Source organism: Panthera pardus, unplaced genomic scaffold (assembly GCF_024362965.1).
Source record: "Panthera pardus isolate Hobbes unplaced genomic scaffold, ASM2436296v1 HiC_scaffold_21, whole genome shotgun sequence".
Taxonomy (NCBI): domain Eukaryota; kingdom Metazoa; phylum Chordata; class Mammalia; order Carnivora; family Felidae; genus Panthera; species Panthera pardus.
In genome coordinates, this window is record NW_026526777.1 from 14,055,815 (window position 1) to 14,074,029 (window position 18,215).

The 18,215-nt window shown below is 34.5% G+C and overlaps 1 protein-coding gene across 3 annotated transcripts in view; it reads right to left on the bottom strand.

Annotated features, from left to right (window-relative positions):
• The window catches only part of SPATA17 (spermatogenesis associated 17), a 226,374-nt gene that overhangs the window by 143,127 nt on the left and 65,032 nt on the right, over positions 1 to 18,215 (bottom strand). For all 3 annotated transcript variants that reach the window (XM_053908969.1, XM_053908970.1, XM_019465641.2), the window contains one exon: positions 6,094 to 6,217. In XM_053908969.1, the coding sequence (XP_053764944.1) occupies positions 6,094 to 6,217 (124 nt within the window). The remainder of the gene's footprint in view (positions 1 to 6,093; positions 6,218 to 18,215) is intronic.

Below are 18,215 nucleotides of genomic sequence, written 5' to 3' on the forward strand. Positions count from 1 at the left end.
TGGGATGGTGGAAGGGAAAAAGAGAGAGGGGAGGTCCAGCTTAGAAGCGAGACAGGAACAAAATTAATATTTTGAAGTCAAAGCAGTAGTTTTCAGACAAAGATCAAAAGCTGTAAAAGTGTACTCCAGAGAGTCATTACAGCAATGCAGTCAACACCACACTGGAGTTTCCCCACCACGGCTGTGGTATACCACTGACTACGGAAAATGTCTTCTGGGAAGGCTCTCCAAAGATGCTTTCCGAATACACCATATACACAAAGACATCTCTCTCTCTCTCTCTCTCTCTCTCTCTCTCTCTCTCACAGACACACACACACACACACACTCACACACTCACACACACACACTCACACACACACGTGCATGTGCACAGGTACACGCGGGCAGGCTGCCATTCTTCTGTTACTTCATCACTTCAAATTAAAAGTGAGCAATTACTGGATTCCTGGGTGGCTCAGTCTGGTAAGCGTCCGACTCTTGATTTTGGCTCAGGTCATGATCTCATGGTTGAGAGCGAGCCCGTGGGCAGGGGCAGCGCAGGGTGGCGGGGGCGGGGAGTGGTGACAGTGCAGAGCCTGCTTGGGATGCTCCCGCCCTCTCCACCTCTCTCTGCCCCTTCCCCTACTCATGCTCTCTCTGACAAATAAAGATTTTTTTTTTTATGTGAGCAATTACATATTAAGTATTTAATACATGTAGGGCACAGAAGCTCCCCATTTATGACGCTGGGGGGCTAGAGTTGAAAGTAATAAATAACTTCAAAGATTTACTATATTTCTTAACATTTTTTTCACCTTATAAGATTTGTCTTATAAACATGCTATCCATACCAGTATGTTATCCATATCAACAGGGTATCAATTAATTTTTGTTACATTAAGTTTGTAAAATTAAGCTATTTTTCTTTTGTGTACACATATGATTTGACAACATTTTGTAAAATAAGTTGCTGAAATCATTTCTGTCTCTCAAAAAATAAAGTAATTAAAGAGAATGTTCTATTAATATTCGTTGGGGCATGGGGTCTTTTTAAAGAATCCTAAATAACTGAAAATCATTACCTCAGTGCCCATTTAAAAATTTTCACTACCCATTAAAGAAAAAACATTGAAAACCTACTATAGAAATGATGACATGAAAATTACTTCTGTAAAATGTGTGCAAATTCTATTTAATTAATAAACTTTCATTTTAGTTTTAACTTGAATATGTATAAACTATTAAAAACCATTGTTATAAAATAAAACACATATAGTTATAACATACTTAATCACGAATATATTTTGTACCTATCCTTTTCCATGAGCATATTGAAATAAAAAACAGGGTTATATTTTTCACTGATCAGGAAACAATGTATATAACTGTATACAATATCCTATATTTTGAAACATTAACTGTTTATGATGTGGATCTTGAGTTTTCTATTTGTATCTGTAACTCTGCTGTTCTCCCAGGCAGGATCCATAAAAATTCCGGCAACATTTTAGAGGCAGTATCTTCTAATGAATCCAACAATAGGCCTTTGCATGTATCCACCAGTAGGTGGAGCAGACAACATAATTTATTACCCGAGAACAAGGACAGGGAATGAAAGTCAGTTTATTTGGAATAAAACAAATCTGCAAATGAGATTTTCTTCAAAGGAAATATGTCCTATATGTGTTAGATTCAGTTTGACTGGTTACTGAATCAAAATAAATAACTTTATTAAATAATCAATCTTTGCAGAAAGATAAATTAAATTTACAAATGGAAGCAATGTTTGCATTTTACTTATTCAAATCAACTGAAATTAGCTTTCTTTTTATAAAACTTTTACAGGGACAAAGATTTTTTTGATGTGTTCATTTAATAAGGGCGCTAAACCCAATCCTGTTTTACAGGTGATGGGGTGCATAACAAACAGTACTTTCTGGAAAATATAATTGACTAATCCTATTATGTCTGTAGCAACAAATTAACCTTATTACTACTAGTAAATGGTGATTGATTATTTATGCAAATAAGTTACCATGTTCAGCTTTCTGATTGAAATAAACATATACAAAAGGTGCTTTAATATGACTTGAACTTTTTAATTAATAAAACCCTGAGGGGTCTATTAATTCACTCATTGCAATATTAGTTATTTACTTGTGTAATTCCTATTAGTGCTAACATATTTGCTTGCATAAAGATGAGATACTTAATATCAGTTAAAATCAAGATAGATTTTAGAACTATTTTAACATATGCATTAGATTTACACTAACATTGACTTTGAAACTAGGTTATCAGTATGAATGTATCAGCATAATAGTCCCCCAAACTATTAATATATTAAATAACACATGACTTCATTTATTATCTACATATGAATTCACAAATACAATTTTGGCTTAGAAAATTCCTTTCCTTTTCTAAAACATTCTTTGTCTGAATTAATGTTTTATTTCTACTCATCTAAGTGAAGCTACATCAGGCCTATGAAAATTTAATTCAAAAATTAGTATTCTACAAACTATCATTATATATCATTATAAATCACTCCTTAATTATTGAAATCACTAATAAAATAGTTCCAAAAAGACTAGCATTATTCCTTTTAAATACATCTGCAAAACTTTTCCTGTTCTGAGATGCTTTGTTTAAAAATTATTTACACTTGAATATTTATTCAGCGAATTTTCAAATAACTACGCAAGTTAAGAGTTAATACTAACACAAGCCTTTAAAAATACCCAATTCGTATTTGGCTTTTATTTTGGACTTAAATGTGAATTTAATACAATTTGAAATCAAAACTCTTAAAGTAAGCAATGCAATTAAGCTGTAAACATCTCAGGGATGTTTTAAAATTTGCAGCTTAATTTCTCCCCAATAGCCAAGTCATGCTGAGAAAATCAATAATAATACTTACATTGAAACATGTGTCTTTCATTCTCTAATCCTTCCTTAGTTTAGGGAAAATAAAGATTTTTGTTAAATGGAATCAGCAAAATGATAAATATAAATGGTTGTTAAATTCAATGTGAATACCTATATAAGCTGTAATTGAAAAGTGTTGATTTCTTTCTAGTAAAAAAGTTTGTTTGGCATTGGACTGAAATCAGAGTGAATGCTCTTTGTGGTTAAGGATCATACAGTATACACTTATATGTCCTAGTCAGATAGATTATAGATACTCAAAAATATGTCATTTGAAATAATTGATGGACTTTAAAGTTAAGGTTTATATTCAATATATTTATTAATGTTAGTGTTGCATATCTTTATTTAGGTTAAGATGTAAAATGCAGGAAGGGGATATTGGGGGAAGAGCATTATAAATATTTCTAATAATTTTTATGAATAACTAAAGGAAAGCAAAGCAAAGCAATGATAACATGAATGCTTCGGACAGCTAGCAAAGACAGACGAAAATCAAAGTGTAGACACTTTGTTTATCCTCCATAGGTTAAATTCCAATAATATGATCATTACCATTTACTGAATGCTCTTTAAGGACCAGGTAGTAGTTTAAATATGTTACATTCAATCCTCGAAATGTTCTTTCAAAGTGCAGAGTGAAACAGACAATTCTAGGTAATCTCCTAATATCTTACCCTATGTAGGAGAGTTTGGAGACTAATGTCAATACCCATACTCTTTCTACTGTACCACAGTGCCTGAAAAAAAAAAAAAAATCATTCTATTGGATGCTAAGAGTTCTGGAGACAAGGATCATTAAACTAAAGTTTATATACGTAGCTATTACCAGCACTCCGCAAGATATAAACAAGAAGAAAAATTAGCTAGAGCATTGACAGTTTGCATTTAACAACATAAATATACTTAAAACACAATCGTAATATTAAAAATTCATTAAGGTCCAGGAGGCAAGTCACACGGTCAAGTTTCTGAAATAATTTGTTAAACCAGGTGCTTAATTTTAAAAGTGAAATGAAATCAAAATCGTTAAAGAAATAATGCATATAAAGTATCAACCATACTCTCTGGTACATGGTAAATACTCCATGGATATTTGCTTTATTATTTTTGTTAGTAAAACAACTAAGTCTTTATGGACTTCGTAAAATATTCCACTATGTACTCGATATCTAAGTAACCCTAGATAAAAGAGAATTAACAAATGTTTCCATTAAATCTGATTTTACCATTTAAAAAATTATTTCTGCTATTACACTACCTGTTGTAAGTATAAACAACACAATTAGACCTCAGATTAAGAAAGATTCAAAGCATAAAATGGGTTCAGAGTTATCAAAATAAACAACTGTACCCAATAATTATTATCAGGTTTCAAGAATTAAAGTATATATTTATAACTCCCTTAGTTTCATCAAAATTGAAATTACTAATAACTAAAGATAAAAAAAAAGAATTTGTGATTTGTGAGTCTACATTTTAAAAACATGTAGCCCACCAATCAAACAGATAAAATTTTTCATTGTTGGGGCGCCTGGGTGGCGCAGTCGGTTGAGCGTCCGACTTCAGCCAGGTCACGATCTCACGGTCTGTGAGTTCGAGCCCCGCGTCGGGCTCTGGGCTGATGGCTCAGAGCCTGGAGCCTGTTTCCGATTCTGTGTCTCCCTCTCTCTCTGTCCCTCCCCCGTTCATGCTCTGTCTCTCTCTGTCCCAAAAATAAATAAACGTTGAAAAAAAAAAAATTTAAAAAAAAAATTTTTTTTCATTGTTACAGATTTATAATCAAAACTGAAAATACCTTGACTTTTTATTTTTTTTTTTAATTATCTTTATTGCCTAGGTATTTAGAGTCTGAAGACCTCAGTTTGAGGTGTCTTTTTGTGTCTCTGAACCAGTCACATCATTGTCTCTGAGTTTCAGTTTTCTTATCTGTTAAATGAAGATAACTCAGCTATACAAATCCAAGTAAATACAAAGACAGTCATCATTACTGAAAAGTACTGCTAAGTAGAGACCACCAGATAGAGGCTAGAAGTGCAGTTCTCTGTTCTGAATGTACATGACCAGTCCAGGACTTAATGTTGTTGTTGGTGTTGTTTAAATATTTTATTTTTGAGAGAGAGAGAGAGAAACAGAGCATGAGTGGGAGAGGGGCCGAGACAGAGAGGGAGACACAGAATCCGAAGCAGGTTCCAGGCTCTGAGCTGTCAGCACAGAGCCCCACGCGGGGCTCCAACAAGGGAACGGTGAGATCATGACCTGAGCCGAAGTCGGAAACTCAACCCACTGAGCCACCCAGGCACCCCAGGACTTAATGTTTTTGAATTTGGATGCCTCAAAGCATGGCATTCAGTCCCAGATTGTACCCTCTACCGGCCTCCACCATGGACTTGACTTGCCCATATCTGAGACATCTGAATGTGTGACTCTGGCTGGAACATGACACTGTACTTGACCGTCTATAAGAAGAAATAAAAACCCACAAATTGCTAGTTTCCTGCCTAAAGCTCAAGTAACAGAACATCCCAACCCCCAAATTCCTTTGGTTTTTTTTCACCGTATTTCTTTGTGAGCAGAATATTCTACATGCAATGTATTTTTTCTTAGCGACTATGATGAGATCTAAGGCAAGAAAATTTTACCATTTATAAGAAAATACTTCTAAGTATTCTAAATTCCACATTTGTATATCTCAATATGATGATGTAATTTCTGAAGCAGTTTTGTTTCAAAGCTTTACTTGGAAACTTGCATCAACATTTGGAAAGGGTGCAAGAAGGGTTTTAATCTCAACATTAGCTCAAGGAAAAGAGAAAACATGAAAGCTGCCTCAGTTTCGTGACTTCTCAGTTCTTGATCAATTCGCAAAACAACAATCAGCCACTCAGAATGGGTTTTAAAAGCGAGGTTATGCCCTTGGTGTTGTGTTATCACAGCGGCACATCACCCTGCTGACTGGGACCTTTCTGCCAGCGTCACAGCGGCTGCCTCTATGAAGCTGCTGTCACGGACGAGTCATGGTGCCTGCGCACACCTACACAGAAGCACGAAATTGAACTCGAAGTAGTGTCTTTGTGATATCTTTTCAACAAGTCATGTCCCATTCAGCCTGCTACTTTATCTCTGTCAGGCTAAGGGCCCAAGTGGTTTACGGGAGCTGTCAGGGACAGGTCCACCAACCTGCTTTGTGCTGAGGAGGTAATGCATCTTTCGGGCTTGGTAATCTCTTTTCTTCTCTTCCCTTTCGAGGTCTGCCTTCTTCTCTTCCCTTTCTTTCATCTCTGCAAACTCCTCTAACGCCTCCCTGCATCAAAACAATCCGTAGTTATTTATGATACTAAAAAATCTGCTAACATTTTCATTCTTCCACTGATGATTATCAAGGAAGTTTGTGAGGGGCTACCATCATCCACATCCATCAAAATCAGCGGCGTAATCTATCTTACCTGCACATTCCACTGAATCTTTGCCATCTTTACAAAGCATTTAAGTGATTTTTCAGTGGTTAAATTCTTTAAATCAAATATCTCCATGTTATAATTAATTCAGTGGCTGAGGAAATAGATCAAATGCAAAGCAAGTGAGCTACTATGTTATCACTTTCTTGGTTGAAGATTGACTATTTTGGACATAGCTAAATATCCCAAGAAAACGTCTGAGCTACTGATTTCCTTTAAATTTTGAATCTGTATTAGGAAATCTCTGATCATTGAATTTGTATGCTAATGGGCTAATTTTGAGAGCATGATGGGTTTTTATACATATACTTAATTTTCTGTAAGTTTACTGCAGGTAACAGTTCAAATAATACCAACATGATTACATATATTATCCTGCACTTGAAAGGCTATTTTGTTCAATCATACGGATACTTAAAATAAAAGTTAAATTAGGTGAATAAGTTCATGGTTTTCTAGGTACAATAAACTCCATTAAAGTAATGAAAACTGCATCATTTCTGTGTATGTATATCTAAGACATTTAAACAAAAAATAAACTTTTCAAACACACTATGTGAAGAAAAACACCTGATAAATAGATTAAGATATTATCAAATATGGAAAGAGTAAATCCTTTCTTTTCATAGAACATATTTAACTATTCGTGTTAAAATGCTATCTTGAAATTATACTTTATTCTTTTTAAAAAGTAGACATATAACTTAGCATCCAGTTCTTGAAGTAAAATTTTAAGTAAATTGTCTGAGCATCTACCTCAAAGATGTCAAGGGAGAGTACAGGGAAAGATTCCAAAAATAATAAAAAAAAAAAAAAAGATTTTCATTTCTACTTCAATGTCTAGAAATATTTTTGTTGCAATTTTCTGTTAAAGGCTACTAATACAATACTTCATACAAGGTTACTTATGAAACACACTGACGTTTAAAAATCACCATGCTATGCTATTGCAGCAGAGCAATTTTTTTCAACATAAGATTAAATTGCAAAATAAATGAATTACTTGGAGTGGCATGGCCCTCATTTTGCCACCCTTCTCTTGAAAATTGCTTATTAATATGAAAAAAGGAGTCAGAAAATAGCCTGTTTTACTTTATGCATAGTATTTTGGGGGCTTCTGCGCCCACAGAGCTGGGCTGGCTGCACATTTAGATTGTGTTGGCAAGCTGGTACAATGACCTTTCTGACCTGCATCTCAAGGCTATTATTAATCGCTAAGTAACCTGGTAAAGCCAAACAAATTTGTTTCCATTGAAAGGATCTCTATCTGTGTCTGAGAATTTGTTCTGTACCAAACAAACCTCATTAACTGTGTCCATTTTTGACAAAGAACCAGGAGTTAGAAGGATTGGTGACCTTTCTTTGTCCTTAAGGTACAAATTTCAAGGCAGTTACATATGAATAAATGAGAATTATTATTTTTTTTTTTTGGCCAGGAAAAATAACAATCACATGTTACATAAAAAAACTAAATACATTATTAATTTTCATCTTTACTTTTAATATTACGTAAAAATCATTTCTTCTATAATTCCTCTTATAAGTCTTTAAGATAATTTAAAATAACCAATGAACTGCCACTACAAGGATAATTACTCAGATATGCGTGTATCCAATTTTATGTCATTCCAAAGATAAGCACAGTAATTTTCCGAGCAATCACAAAAATAAAAAAAAAAAATCTACAAAGAAGTTTGTGCTCTATAAATGATTTAATGAATAAGAAGAGATCTTACATCAGAAAGAAAAAAGGCCCAATATAATTGAACACACACATGAACAGGTAAAGTGCAAAGAAGTAATAGGATTTGGATACAAAATCAAAAGTGTAGATTATTTGCTATAGTAAAAACAGTCCATCTTCTGGATATGAAAATGTAAAATAAAAACAGCCATGTACTCAGGGAGCTTGATAAGGAAAGCTAAAACTGAAAGTCCTATAAAAGAATGTCAGTTTCCAATATGTAACGATAACACACAGTAAACCCAGAAGGAACTGGGAAGCCCTAAAAATAAATCCAAGAAATCTGACAAAACACTAGAAAAGCTAACCTTGGGTAATCTCAAAACACAAAAGTAATTAATTTTATACATTTGTACAATTTTTGAAAAAAATCAATCTTATGTCCCTGATTTATTGCCATACTTGAGAGTGTACAGATATATTGAACATCACAGTTATATTCATGTCAAGTCCTCTTTGTTTAATGACCAAGTAGGAAGAGCTGAATAAATTTCTATCCCTGATATACAAGTTTTTGTTACATCAGTAGTGATGAAGATGTGTCTCAGTGTAAAGAATGTAATAAAAAATTATGATCCCATTAAAGATTAAATGATGGAAACCATTCTAACTAGGTTTCTTTATAAAATTATAAAAATTATGATTTTTTTCACCCAGTGATTTTTTTTTAATGCAGAACTTTTAAAACACTTAATTTTTTTCCCAAATAATTCCGGGTTGTTTTCAATATTTTTTCTCATTTCAGGTATATATATGGTCTTATTTCTATCCTTAAAAAACAGTCCTGTGATATATATGGGGTAGGTGTTACTAATTACCTTATTTTACAAATATGGAAACACATAAAGGGATAAAATGACATACTCTGAATAACAAATCAGTTAATGGCAGAAATGGAGTTAGAATCCTTAGATTGACAGATTCTATAATTGCAGATCTAAAAGCTATAGTCATCCTGATGCAAGAAATACTATGCAGAAGATATTTTTTTATTGAATGAATTACATATATTTTCTTTTCTTTTATGATCCTATTTTCTACTATATAGTTAAAGAAACTTAGGTAAGTCCCAGGACTTCCTCCATCACTTTTCATATATATAAAATTTTTTATGATATTAGTTTAAAAATGAAGGTAAAAATTTCCGAAACTTTTGTAAAGCTTTACATATTTGAGTACATTTTGCTAATGCTAGTGATATTTATAATGATAAAAATTTACATATTCTAATTATTATAGTAATAATAAAAATAAAATAGCCATTTGGAAGCAATCCAGTAGAGTGGTTCACAGCACAGACTCTGAAATGACACCTGGTTATAAACTCTTATGCTATTTACTAGCTGTTTAATATCTGAGTCTCAATATCCTCACCTATAAAATGTAAATATATTAGTATTAGTTTCTTCTTCAACAAGCTATTGTGAAGAACATCAATCTATGTAAAATACTCCGAGTGGGGCTGGCACATAGGAAGCCACTACGTAAATGTTAGCTATATATTGAATGTTTACTCCAGGCCATGTTCTAGGCTACTGACTTTATCTACTCAACTGGATACCGATCTTTTATATTTTCTCAAATTCCTTCGGTGATTTCATCTTTTTCCTCTCCTGATCAGTGTGTAATTAATGGAAGAAATTCCATGATGCAAAGCAAGGAATCTGGTTTTCTAAAAGGCATGGAGGCATGGGGTGAACCTTGACTGGTGGGAAATTGGGGACAGAAGAGAGCCATGCAAATAAATTTCCCTTTTTTGTGTCCTCCATGCACCGCTGAGGGTTTTCCTGGCAAAGCTGCGTGGCTGATGGATAAAGCAGCGCCTGCCTACCTGCTGGACCTGGTTGAGTCACTGCGGGACTCGATGTGAAGTGGCGGCCAGGGCTGCAGGGGCTCATCGCATCACACTGCTCCCTACAGAACCAGTGCAGGGGCACTGGTAACTGACAGCTTACAGCTGCATGCCACTGGAGAAAATCAGGTGCTCCGCCTCAGATTTTGTCTCCCTCTCCCTCCAGCTGGCATCCAACGACTGGTGACTGAAGGAGTACAGAGGCCCAGAGCCTTTTTCTCAATTTTGGGTCCACTCTAAACACCCAACCAAATCCCGACTTTCCTGAGACTTCTGATGCAGTTCAACTTCACCACCCTACGGATGTTGTTCCCTGAATACTCCCCAATATAATCTTACACCAAATCATGGCATCCAGAGTCTGTTTCAAGCTATGACATTTCACTTTCCACTTTTCCTCACCCTCTCTGCCCTGGGCTTAAAACATCCAAATAAAGAATTATCAGTTTAATCCTACACTTATATTTTATTTCCAAGAGTTTCCTGGATAAGACATACACATTACTGCTTTTAATCCTTTCACAATCCAGTGAGGCAGATATTATCACTCCCATTTTTTTAGATGAGGACATGAGATGCACAGAGGCTAAATCTTCTCCCAAACTCCCAAACTAGAAGGTGAAAGTTAGAATTTGAATACAGTCCTGGCACCAAAATTTATGCCTTTATGTACAATACTATACTCATATTACACATTTTGCCTAAATCCAATACAGTTGACTCTTGAACAACATGGGTTTGAACCACACTTACATGCAGTTTTCTTTTCAATAAACACAGGGCAATACTGTAAATGTATTTTCTCCTCCTTATGATTTTCTGAATAATATTTTCTATTTCCCTAGCTTACCTTATTGTAAGAATACAGAACATAATACACATAACATACAAATATGTGTTAATCAACTGTTCATGTTATTGAAAAGGCTCCCAGTCAACAGCAGGGTATTGGCAGTTAAGGTTTGGGGGAGTCAAAACTTATACATGTATTTTCAACTGTATAGACAGTTGACAACTGTATAGAACCCCATGTTCAAGAGTCAACTATATTTTTCCATTCTGTTTGATTTTCTTATTCATTTAAAAATATGGTACTAAAAAAAAATCTCTTTATAATTCTTATCTTCTTGTCTTTACAAGTCCAGAACCCAAAACCAAAAATCTGTACCTTGTCCTCTAAAAAGTCTTCATAGATCACTTCAATAATAATTAATCTCTAGCTGTCTCCACCCTCACAATCCTCCCTGTCATATGTCTACTACATTCTATCGTACGTTATAGTTGCAGCCATGTTTCCTATACTCCCCCCACCAGTGGAGGTGCCGAAGGTCGGGCTTAAGGTTTATTCATTGATGTGTCCCTCCCAAAGTATTTGGTCTACTATCTGGTATAAATTAAGTGCTACCATCATTTTTAACTATTTCTCAGCTGACCAGTAGTACATTCCATAACTTCTTATGGTTTAATTAGAAGAAGGACGAAGCCATATTGTGAAAGCCTCTCTTGGGAAGTGGGGAAGAACCAGGATTTTGGCTCTTTGCCTATAAAGTGGTTCTCAGAATGTGGTCCCTGGAAGAACAGTATCAGGGTCACTTGGGAAATGCTGGAAATGTGCATTCTCAGGTTCCACACCAGACCAACTCAGAAATCCTGGGGGGTAGGACCCTGCTAAAGTTTGAGAAGCACTAGTCTGCAGTAATGAAAATTATCAAGTCTGCTGAGGAACTAAGATGATTCAACTCTACTCACTAGTATGACATCATAAAGAGACGCAATTATATTCAGTTAATTTTAATCTGAATATCACCATATAAGCTAAGGGACTAAGAAGTACTACAAAGGAGACATGATATGTACATCACAATATTTTCATAAGAATCATAATTTTGACAGAGAAAAAAAAATAAATGGAGTTTGTTTTAAAAGCATAAGTGCCCCAGGGTGCCTGGGTGGCTCAGTCAGTTGAGCTTCTGACTTTGGCTCAGGTCATGATCTCACAGCTCGGAGTTCGAGCCCCACATCAGGCTCTGTACTGACAGCTCAGAGCCTGGAGCCTGCTTCTGCTTCTATGTCTCCCTCTCTCTCTGTCCCTAACCCACTCGCATTCTGTCTCTGTCTCTCTCAAAAATAAATAAACGTTAAAAAAATTTTTTTTTAAAGCATAAGTGCCCCATGGGGCACCTGGGTGGCTCAGTCGGTTAAGCATCTGACCTCAGCTTAGGTCACGATCTCACAGTTTGTGAGTTCAAGCCCTGCCTCGGGCTCTGTGCTGACAGCTCAGAGTCTGGAGCCTGCTTCGGAATCTGTGTCTCCCTCTCTCTCTGCCCCTCCCCTGCTCATGCTCTGTCTCTCTCTGTCAGCAATAAATAAATGTTAAAAAAAATTAAAAAAAAATAAGTGCCCCAAATCTCAGAGGTAACTGGTAATAATATTACATAGTCTACCAAATAAAAACAAAATGTCATCATCTGAATCATCTTGAAGAAAAAATACTTCTAAGGAAATGGGATTCAAACAGTTCTCCAGCATCTTCGCTCTGTTTTCATGGGAAATGAAATCAAAGAAAATGTAAGAAGCCTTCCAACCAAAACTGGTTGAAAGCATTACTTTCTGCTGTGGTACATTATGACATAAAGGTATTTTAGTTAAATTGGTTGAATGTACTTTGTTTTGTCTCTCATGATTGTCCATATTAATTAATTAACTAATGAGTAGACAATAAAAGAAAACAAAAGGCTAGGTCTAAAACATAAGCAAAAATATTAAGCACAAATAAAGCCAATCATATGCTTGGACTTGGTGTGTGACATCCGAAACGATTTGGGGATTGATCAAACCTTAGAAAGATTATGTGGAAGTCAGAGAAATACCCAAAACATTTGCTTGAGAAACAAAAGCTTCACCATTTAAACCACTTATTTTGTCCCCTGGGTACCGAGGCCGGGGAAGTGTTGGACAGGTGTTGCGGATTCCTTTCCGGCAGCACTTTACAAAGGGAAAACCCAGTTTACAATTAAGCACCCTGTGGCACAGGGTCATTAACATTCAAGCGCTCAGGGTGCTCCTGGGCTTCACACCTTACTCTGAGACCCGAAGTGGAGACTAACGTTCTGGAAACATGTCGACAAGTCCTCTCAAAAAGTATTTTTAGCTACTCTTGAAAATCTTTTGTTGCTGTACAGATTAATTTCTCCCCAAAACGCCTAAGCTACTTAAGAGTTAAAATCATAAAGAACACTAGCACTCATTTGTATATTCAGTTAGGCAGTCACAAGTATGTTTAAGATATTAAAAGCAATAAAGATGTGTAAAGCCCAATCCCTGCCTTCAAGTAGCTTATAAATAAAATAGCAGATAACCAACTAGACTATAGACACAGTATGAAGCAATACGGATGCCGTGCTTAAAATCCAGAGAAATCAGAAAAAGCTTCATGTAGGTGGAAGCACTGAGTACTGAACCAAAGAGATGGGATAGAAGAGAGCAGTAGGAGATGAGGTTGAACTGTTCACAGGGAACTCTAGCTCTCTTTGGTAGACTTGGGCCATCAACAGCAAAAGGGTAGAGGGAATGCATGTTAGATGAGAAGAAAGGTTTCTTGACCTAGGGTGAACGGGCTCTCCAAGGGTAATGCTAGCAAATTTGTACTCTATAGACTAGACGCGTGGAAAATGAAAAGAGTTAAAAAAAAAGAAGATAATGGTTGATGTTATAAAATTACAACACCATGACTTCACTGAGATCATAAAAAGGGATCATCCAATTGCTCCATTATTTCATTTGCCTACTTTGCATGATTTTAAAAAGCAATAAGACTCCATTCAAAGATCATTCATGAAAATCAATTTTTTTCTTCTTCTGGCTCCTTTGAATAAATTTAGTTGAAAAGAATTTTTTGTGTAGTATTCTTTCTAAAAATATGCACATATTTCACTGAAAAAATTATTTTCTTTTTACCATTCTGGATAGTTTCTGTAAAAGGAAGTAAAATTTTATACAATATATATGATGTCAAATAATTGAGAGTGACATTGTGTTAAGTACAATAATAGCTATAATAATGAAAGGTATTTACATAGTGCATTATTTTCAGGAGCTCCAAGGGCTTCACAGACATTAATTCACCCTCACAACATTCCACCGAGGTTGGTAAGGGGCAGGTGTTATTAACAAGGTTCCTGTTCTCTGTGAAATGAAACGACTTTACAGATGGTGACTTTGAGACACAGCATGGGGGCTTTCCGCATAAAGGTAGATCAAGGCACATCTTATTTTCCCCCCTTTGCATATCTTCACAGTGATTCAGCTGTGCAGGGTGAGGATCTAGCTACTGAAGTTTTGTTTGGGGTAGAATTTAGAGGTGAGGTAGCCAAATGTCTATTTCATATAAAAAGAACGGCAAGATCTTATTTACTTTGTGTTCACTCGAAAATCACACATTGTCCCTCATCTAAACTGTGTTAACTTAATTTTAAGGCAAAACTAATTGCTGCTGCTTTTGCATGCAATCGACTCAACACAGACCAGGTCCATCTCTAAATTAATCAGGACGCTATGATAAAGCAACAACATGTGATAGTTTGATGTCAACATATTTTAAAGTAGTATTACATGTAGGAGCACATCACATGTAACTTCAGAAAATTATCTAATAAGTTTTAGAAAACTATTCATTGGCCAATTGTTTTATAATCAGTCTAAGAAATCAGGAGACAATTCTGGGCTGGAGAATACGCAGATTTATGAATCCTCACAATACAAATGCTAGCTGAAGTCACAGAAGTGGAAGAGATTGTCTGGACACAGACGGTGAAAAGGCAAATGCATCAAAGAGAGAACATTAATATTTAAGATCAGGCAAATAAATGCAAGTACAAAGAAAAAACATTAGAAAAGTAGAAAGGAAAGCAGGACAGAGTAGTGTCACAGAATCCAAGCTGTAAAAGAGATTAGAGGAAAAAAATTATCAACAGTGTCTTATGCTTTAAAGAACCTAATAAGATGAAGGTTCAATAGCTCAATGGATAGAATTATAAGTAACTTTTTATGGTTACATAAAATGGTTACATTTTCTCAATACATTTTCACAATAATTTAAACATACCTAAGTATTGATTGGAAAAGTCTGTACACAGATATATCACGTACCTAAATCTTATTTCCACCGTATAAATTCATTCTCAATCAATAATATTAAAAATAGATTTCCTAGTCTTTCTCACAGAATTCAAAAGAAAAAAAAAAAGGAAATCTCCTCTCTCTATCTCTTAGCAAGAGATCAGCTAGGATAAGTGAGATAAGAACTTTCAATTCTTCCCTTCCTCAAAGGTAGACGACCACAAGACTAAGTCCATAAACAAATGTATTTTAGTTCCTTGTTTTCAAATGAATAAAAACTTGATGCTATACTCTAGCTTTTTTTTTTTTTTTTTATCACCACAAAAAAGAGAGTCTTGAAATTCAGGTTTTTTTCTGTTAAAAAAAAAAAAGTTAATGAAGTCACAGTTCATTACATTATCAGCACATCCTACTGAAGATTCCTGTGTGACATTTCTTTTAGGTCAGGGCTAGAAAAAGCTCTTTCTTGGCATATGCAGTATTTTTTTTCTACATTTTCACAATGGTATATACTTAACTAACCACATTTCCTGATAAGTCACAATAATACAGTAATCATTCTGCATTTTCCTTTACTATGGTCCTTATTTCTTTTCCTCTTTCTTAATATAACTCTTTGTAAACTACCTAAAATTCACTGTATAAAGAGCTAAATTTGAAAAAAAGAAACAATTAAATACATATATATAAAAAGATTATATCCAATTAAATAAGCTTGTTCCTTTTGTTAATTCTATTTTTTTTATATACTTGGCTTTTAAAATTTTTTGAAATAGCATTATGTTAAAGGTAGTACAATCTTGTTAAAAATTTAGTATGTGAAAAAGACAGTAATCAAATGGTAGAGATCATTCCATATTATAAAGTTATCTGTGGATTATGTCATTAATTACTAGTTATGGAGAGGTAACAGACTGTTTCTAGAGCACAGAATATGTGCTGTATTTTAGACACTCTAGTGTGTTATTATCTAAATTCTACCAAATTAATTGCTGTAAATGTTGTATCTTTACATATAAAATGAGTCTACAGAGAAAAAGTCACATGTATAGTTGACATTACAGACTAATTTGGTTCTTGAAAACTAAAATGTTATTTTCTTTACATCTCAGCTTATTCCTTATTAAAAGAGCCTGTCATCTAGATACAATTAGAGACAGCTAAACCACTATCACTTAGTTGGATGAGATCAGAATATTATACTTTTAAAATGAGGTTTACTGAAATGTTATCTTTAGGTAATCATATTTATTCTCCTTATTTACACAATATAAATGGTTCTCTACTTATGTCCTTGAAATAGTGAACAGGGACACCATAGTATGAAAAAGTGGCCTAGCTGCTGGAGTTCATAAATTTTGTTCAGCTTTGGATGAGTTCAAAGGATTGCCATGTAAGAAAAGCCTTACAGAGGGAATTTATCTGATTATGGCAGTAATAATTACCCAGCTGTTTATTGCAGATAGAGAAATAATTCATGTAGGCAATAGGCCGTGGTGGCAATGACACTCTGCATTTAGTAAATATGCAAACTGTTCACTTCTAATTAACCAAGCTAGAGGATGCCCTTATTAAATGTATAAACTAAAAGTGCCTTCCTGACAAGTGATGAATTGTTACATTGCACAAACTCTTGCCACAGAATTATTGGAGTGAACTTGGGGCTTAACTTCATTAAGAGATCTTGTGGGATAGTTAAATGAGGATGGACAGCATAACAAGGCTTACCTGACAGCCAATGATATGTTAGAGCTTAATGGAACTGCACCTTTTCTTCTGTCCTACTTAGTTCAGATCCACAATAGATAAATTGTGAAACTGAAGTTAATTTGAGTTCAAATAATAAAAATAAAGGAAATAACATGACGACCCACTTATGGACACAACCTGACAGTTTACCTACCAAATGAATCTATGAAACAGCCACTTTTTATGATTCAAACGTCTTTCATACAACACAAACAGAAAAATCTGCCACTCTTTTCATTAACTTAAGATAATATGTTTAATAAAAACACACAGTTTTATTGACTAGGCTTAAAATATCTCTCAAAAAGGAAATGGATGGGCTTTATTCAAGAAAATGAATACAGTGCAGAAACTACTCTTAATATGGACCCTGAACGAGTTTCATTTAATTTTACCAAATAACTAATTGCGAAATGGTTCACTGTCTATATAGTCTATGCTTAGCCTTATTTTCAGGTAACTATTCATTCTTTATCAAACATCTATGCGAATATTTCCATCCCAACTAAGGATCCTATGAAAAATATCACTTAGAGGGAGGTCCTGGACATAATGAAATAAAACAAAACAAAACAAAATCTTTCCATTTGAATTGTAGAGTAGGTAATACTATTGACCTCATAGGTTTGTTGTGAAAATTGAAGGAGATAATGAGAATAAAGGGCTTAGTACAATACTTGGTATGCAATAAGCTCTCAATACATGTTGGCAATTTATAATGTGCTTGAGTGACAATAGCTCTATTTGATTAAAACATCAATTCCTAGTGTCTTCAATGGGAGGTTCATGCTGAGATCTGCTAAGACTCTACAGTTGCTCTTTCACCTACATCACACAGGCTTTGCAATTTTAAAATGTATGAACTGGCCTTTCGAATACTATCAGAATATTACTGTAAATGTTTGTTTAATTATACTTACTATAAAAACATGAAACAATATACAAAAGATACATTATATATTTTAAGAGAATCAGATTTTGCTACTATTAAAAATCGAATTTGGTTCCTCCAAATTTATAACATTTAACTTAATTAACAAATATTTATGTACTAAAAAGAATACATGACCCCATATTCAAACAATGTATGCATCCATACATTTACTTCTATGCAAATAATTTTTATTTATTTATTTTTTATGCAAATAATTTTTAAATGAATACTCTCTGTCAAGAACAACAGGAAATGGGAAAATTGTCAATAGCAATATAAAGATCAAACTTTCATCATTTTTTAAATATTTGCTTAGTTTTTGAGAGAGAGAGAGAGAACAAGCGAGGAAAGGGTGGAGAGAAAGGGGGACAGAGGATCTGAAGCAGGCTCTGCGCTGACAGCAGAGAGCCTGAGGTGAGGTTCAAACCCACAAACCGCAAGATCATG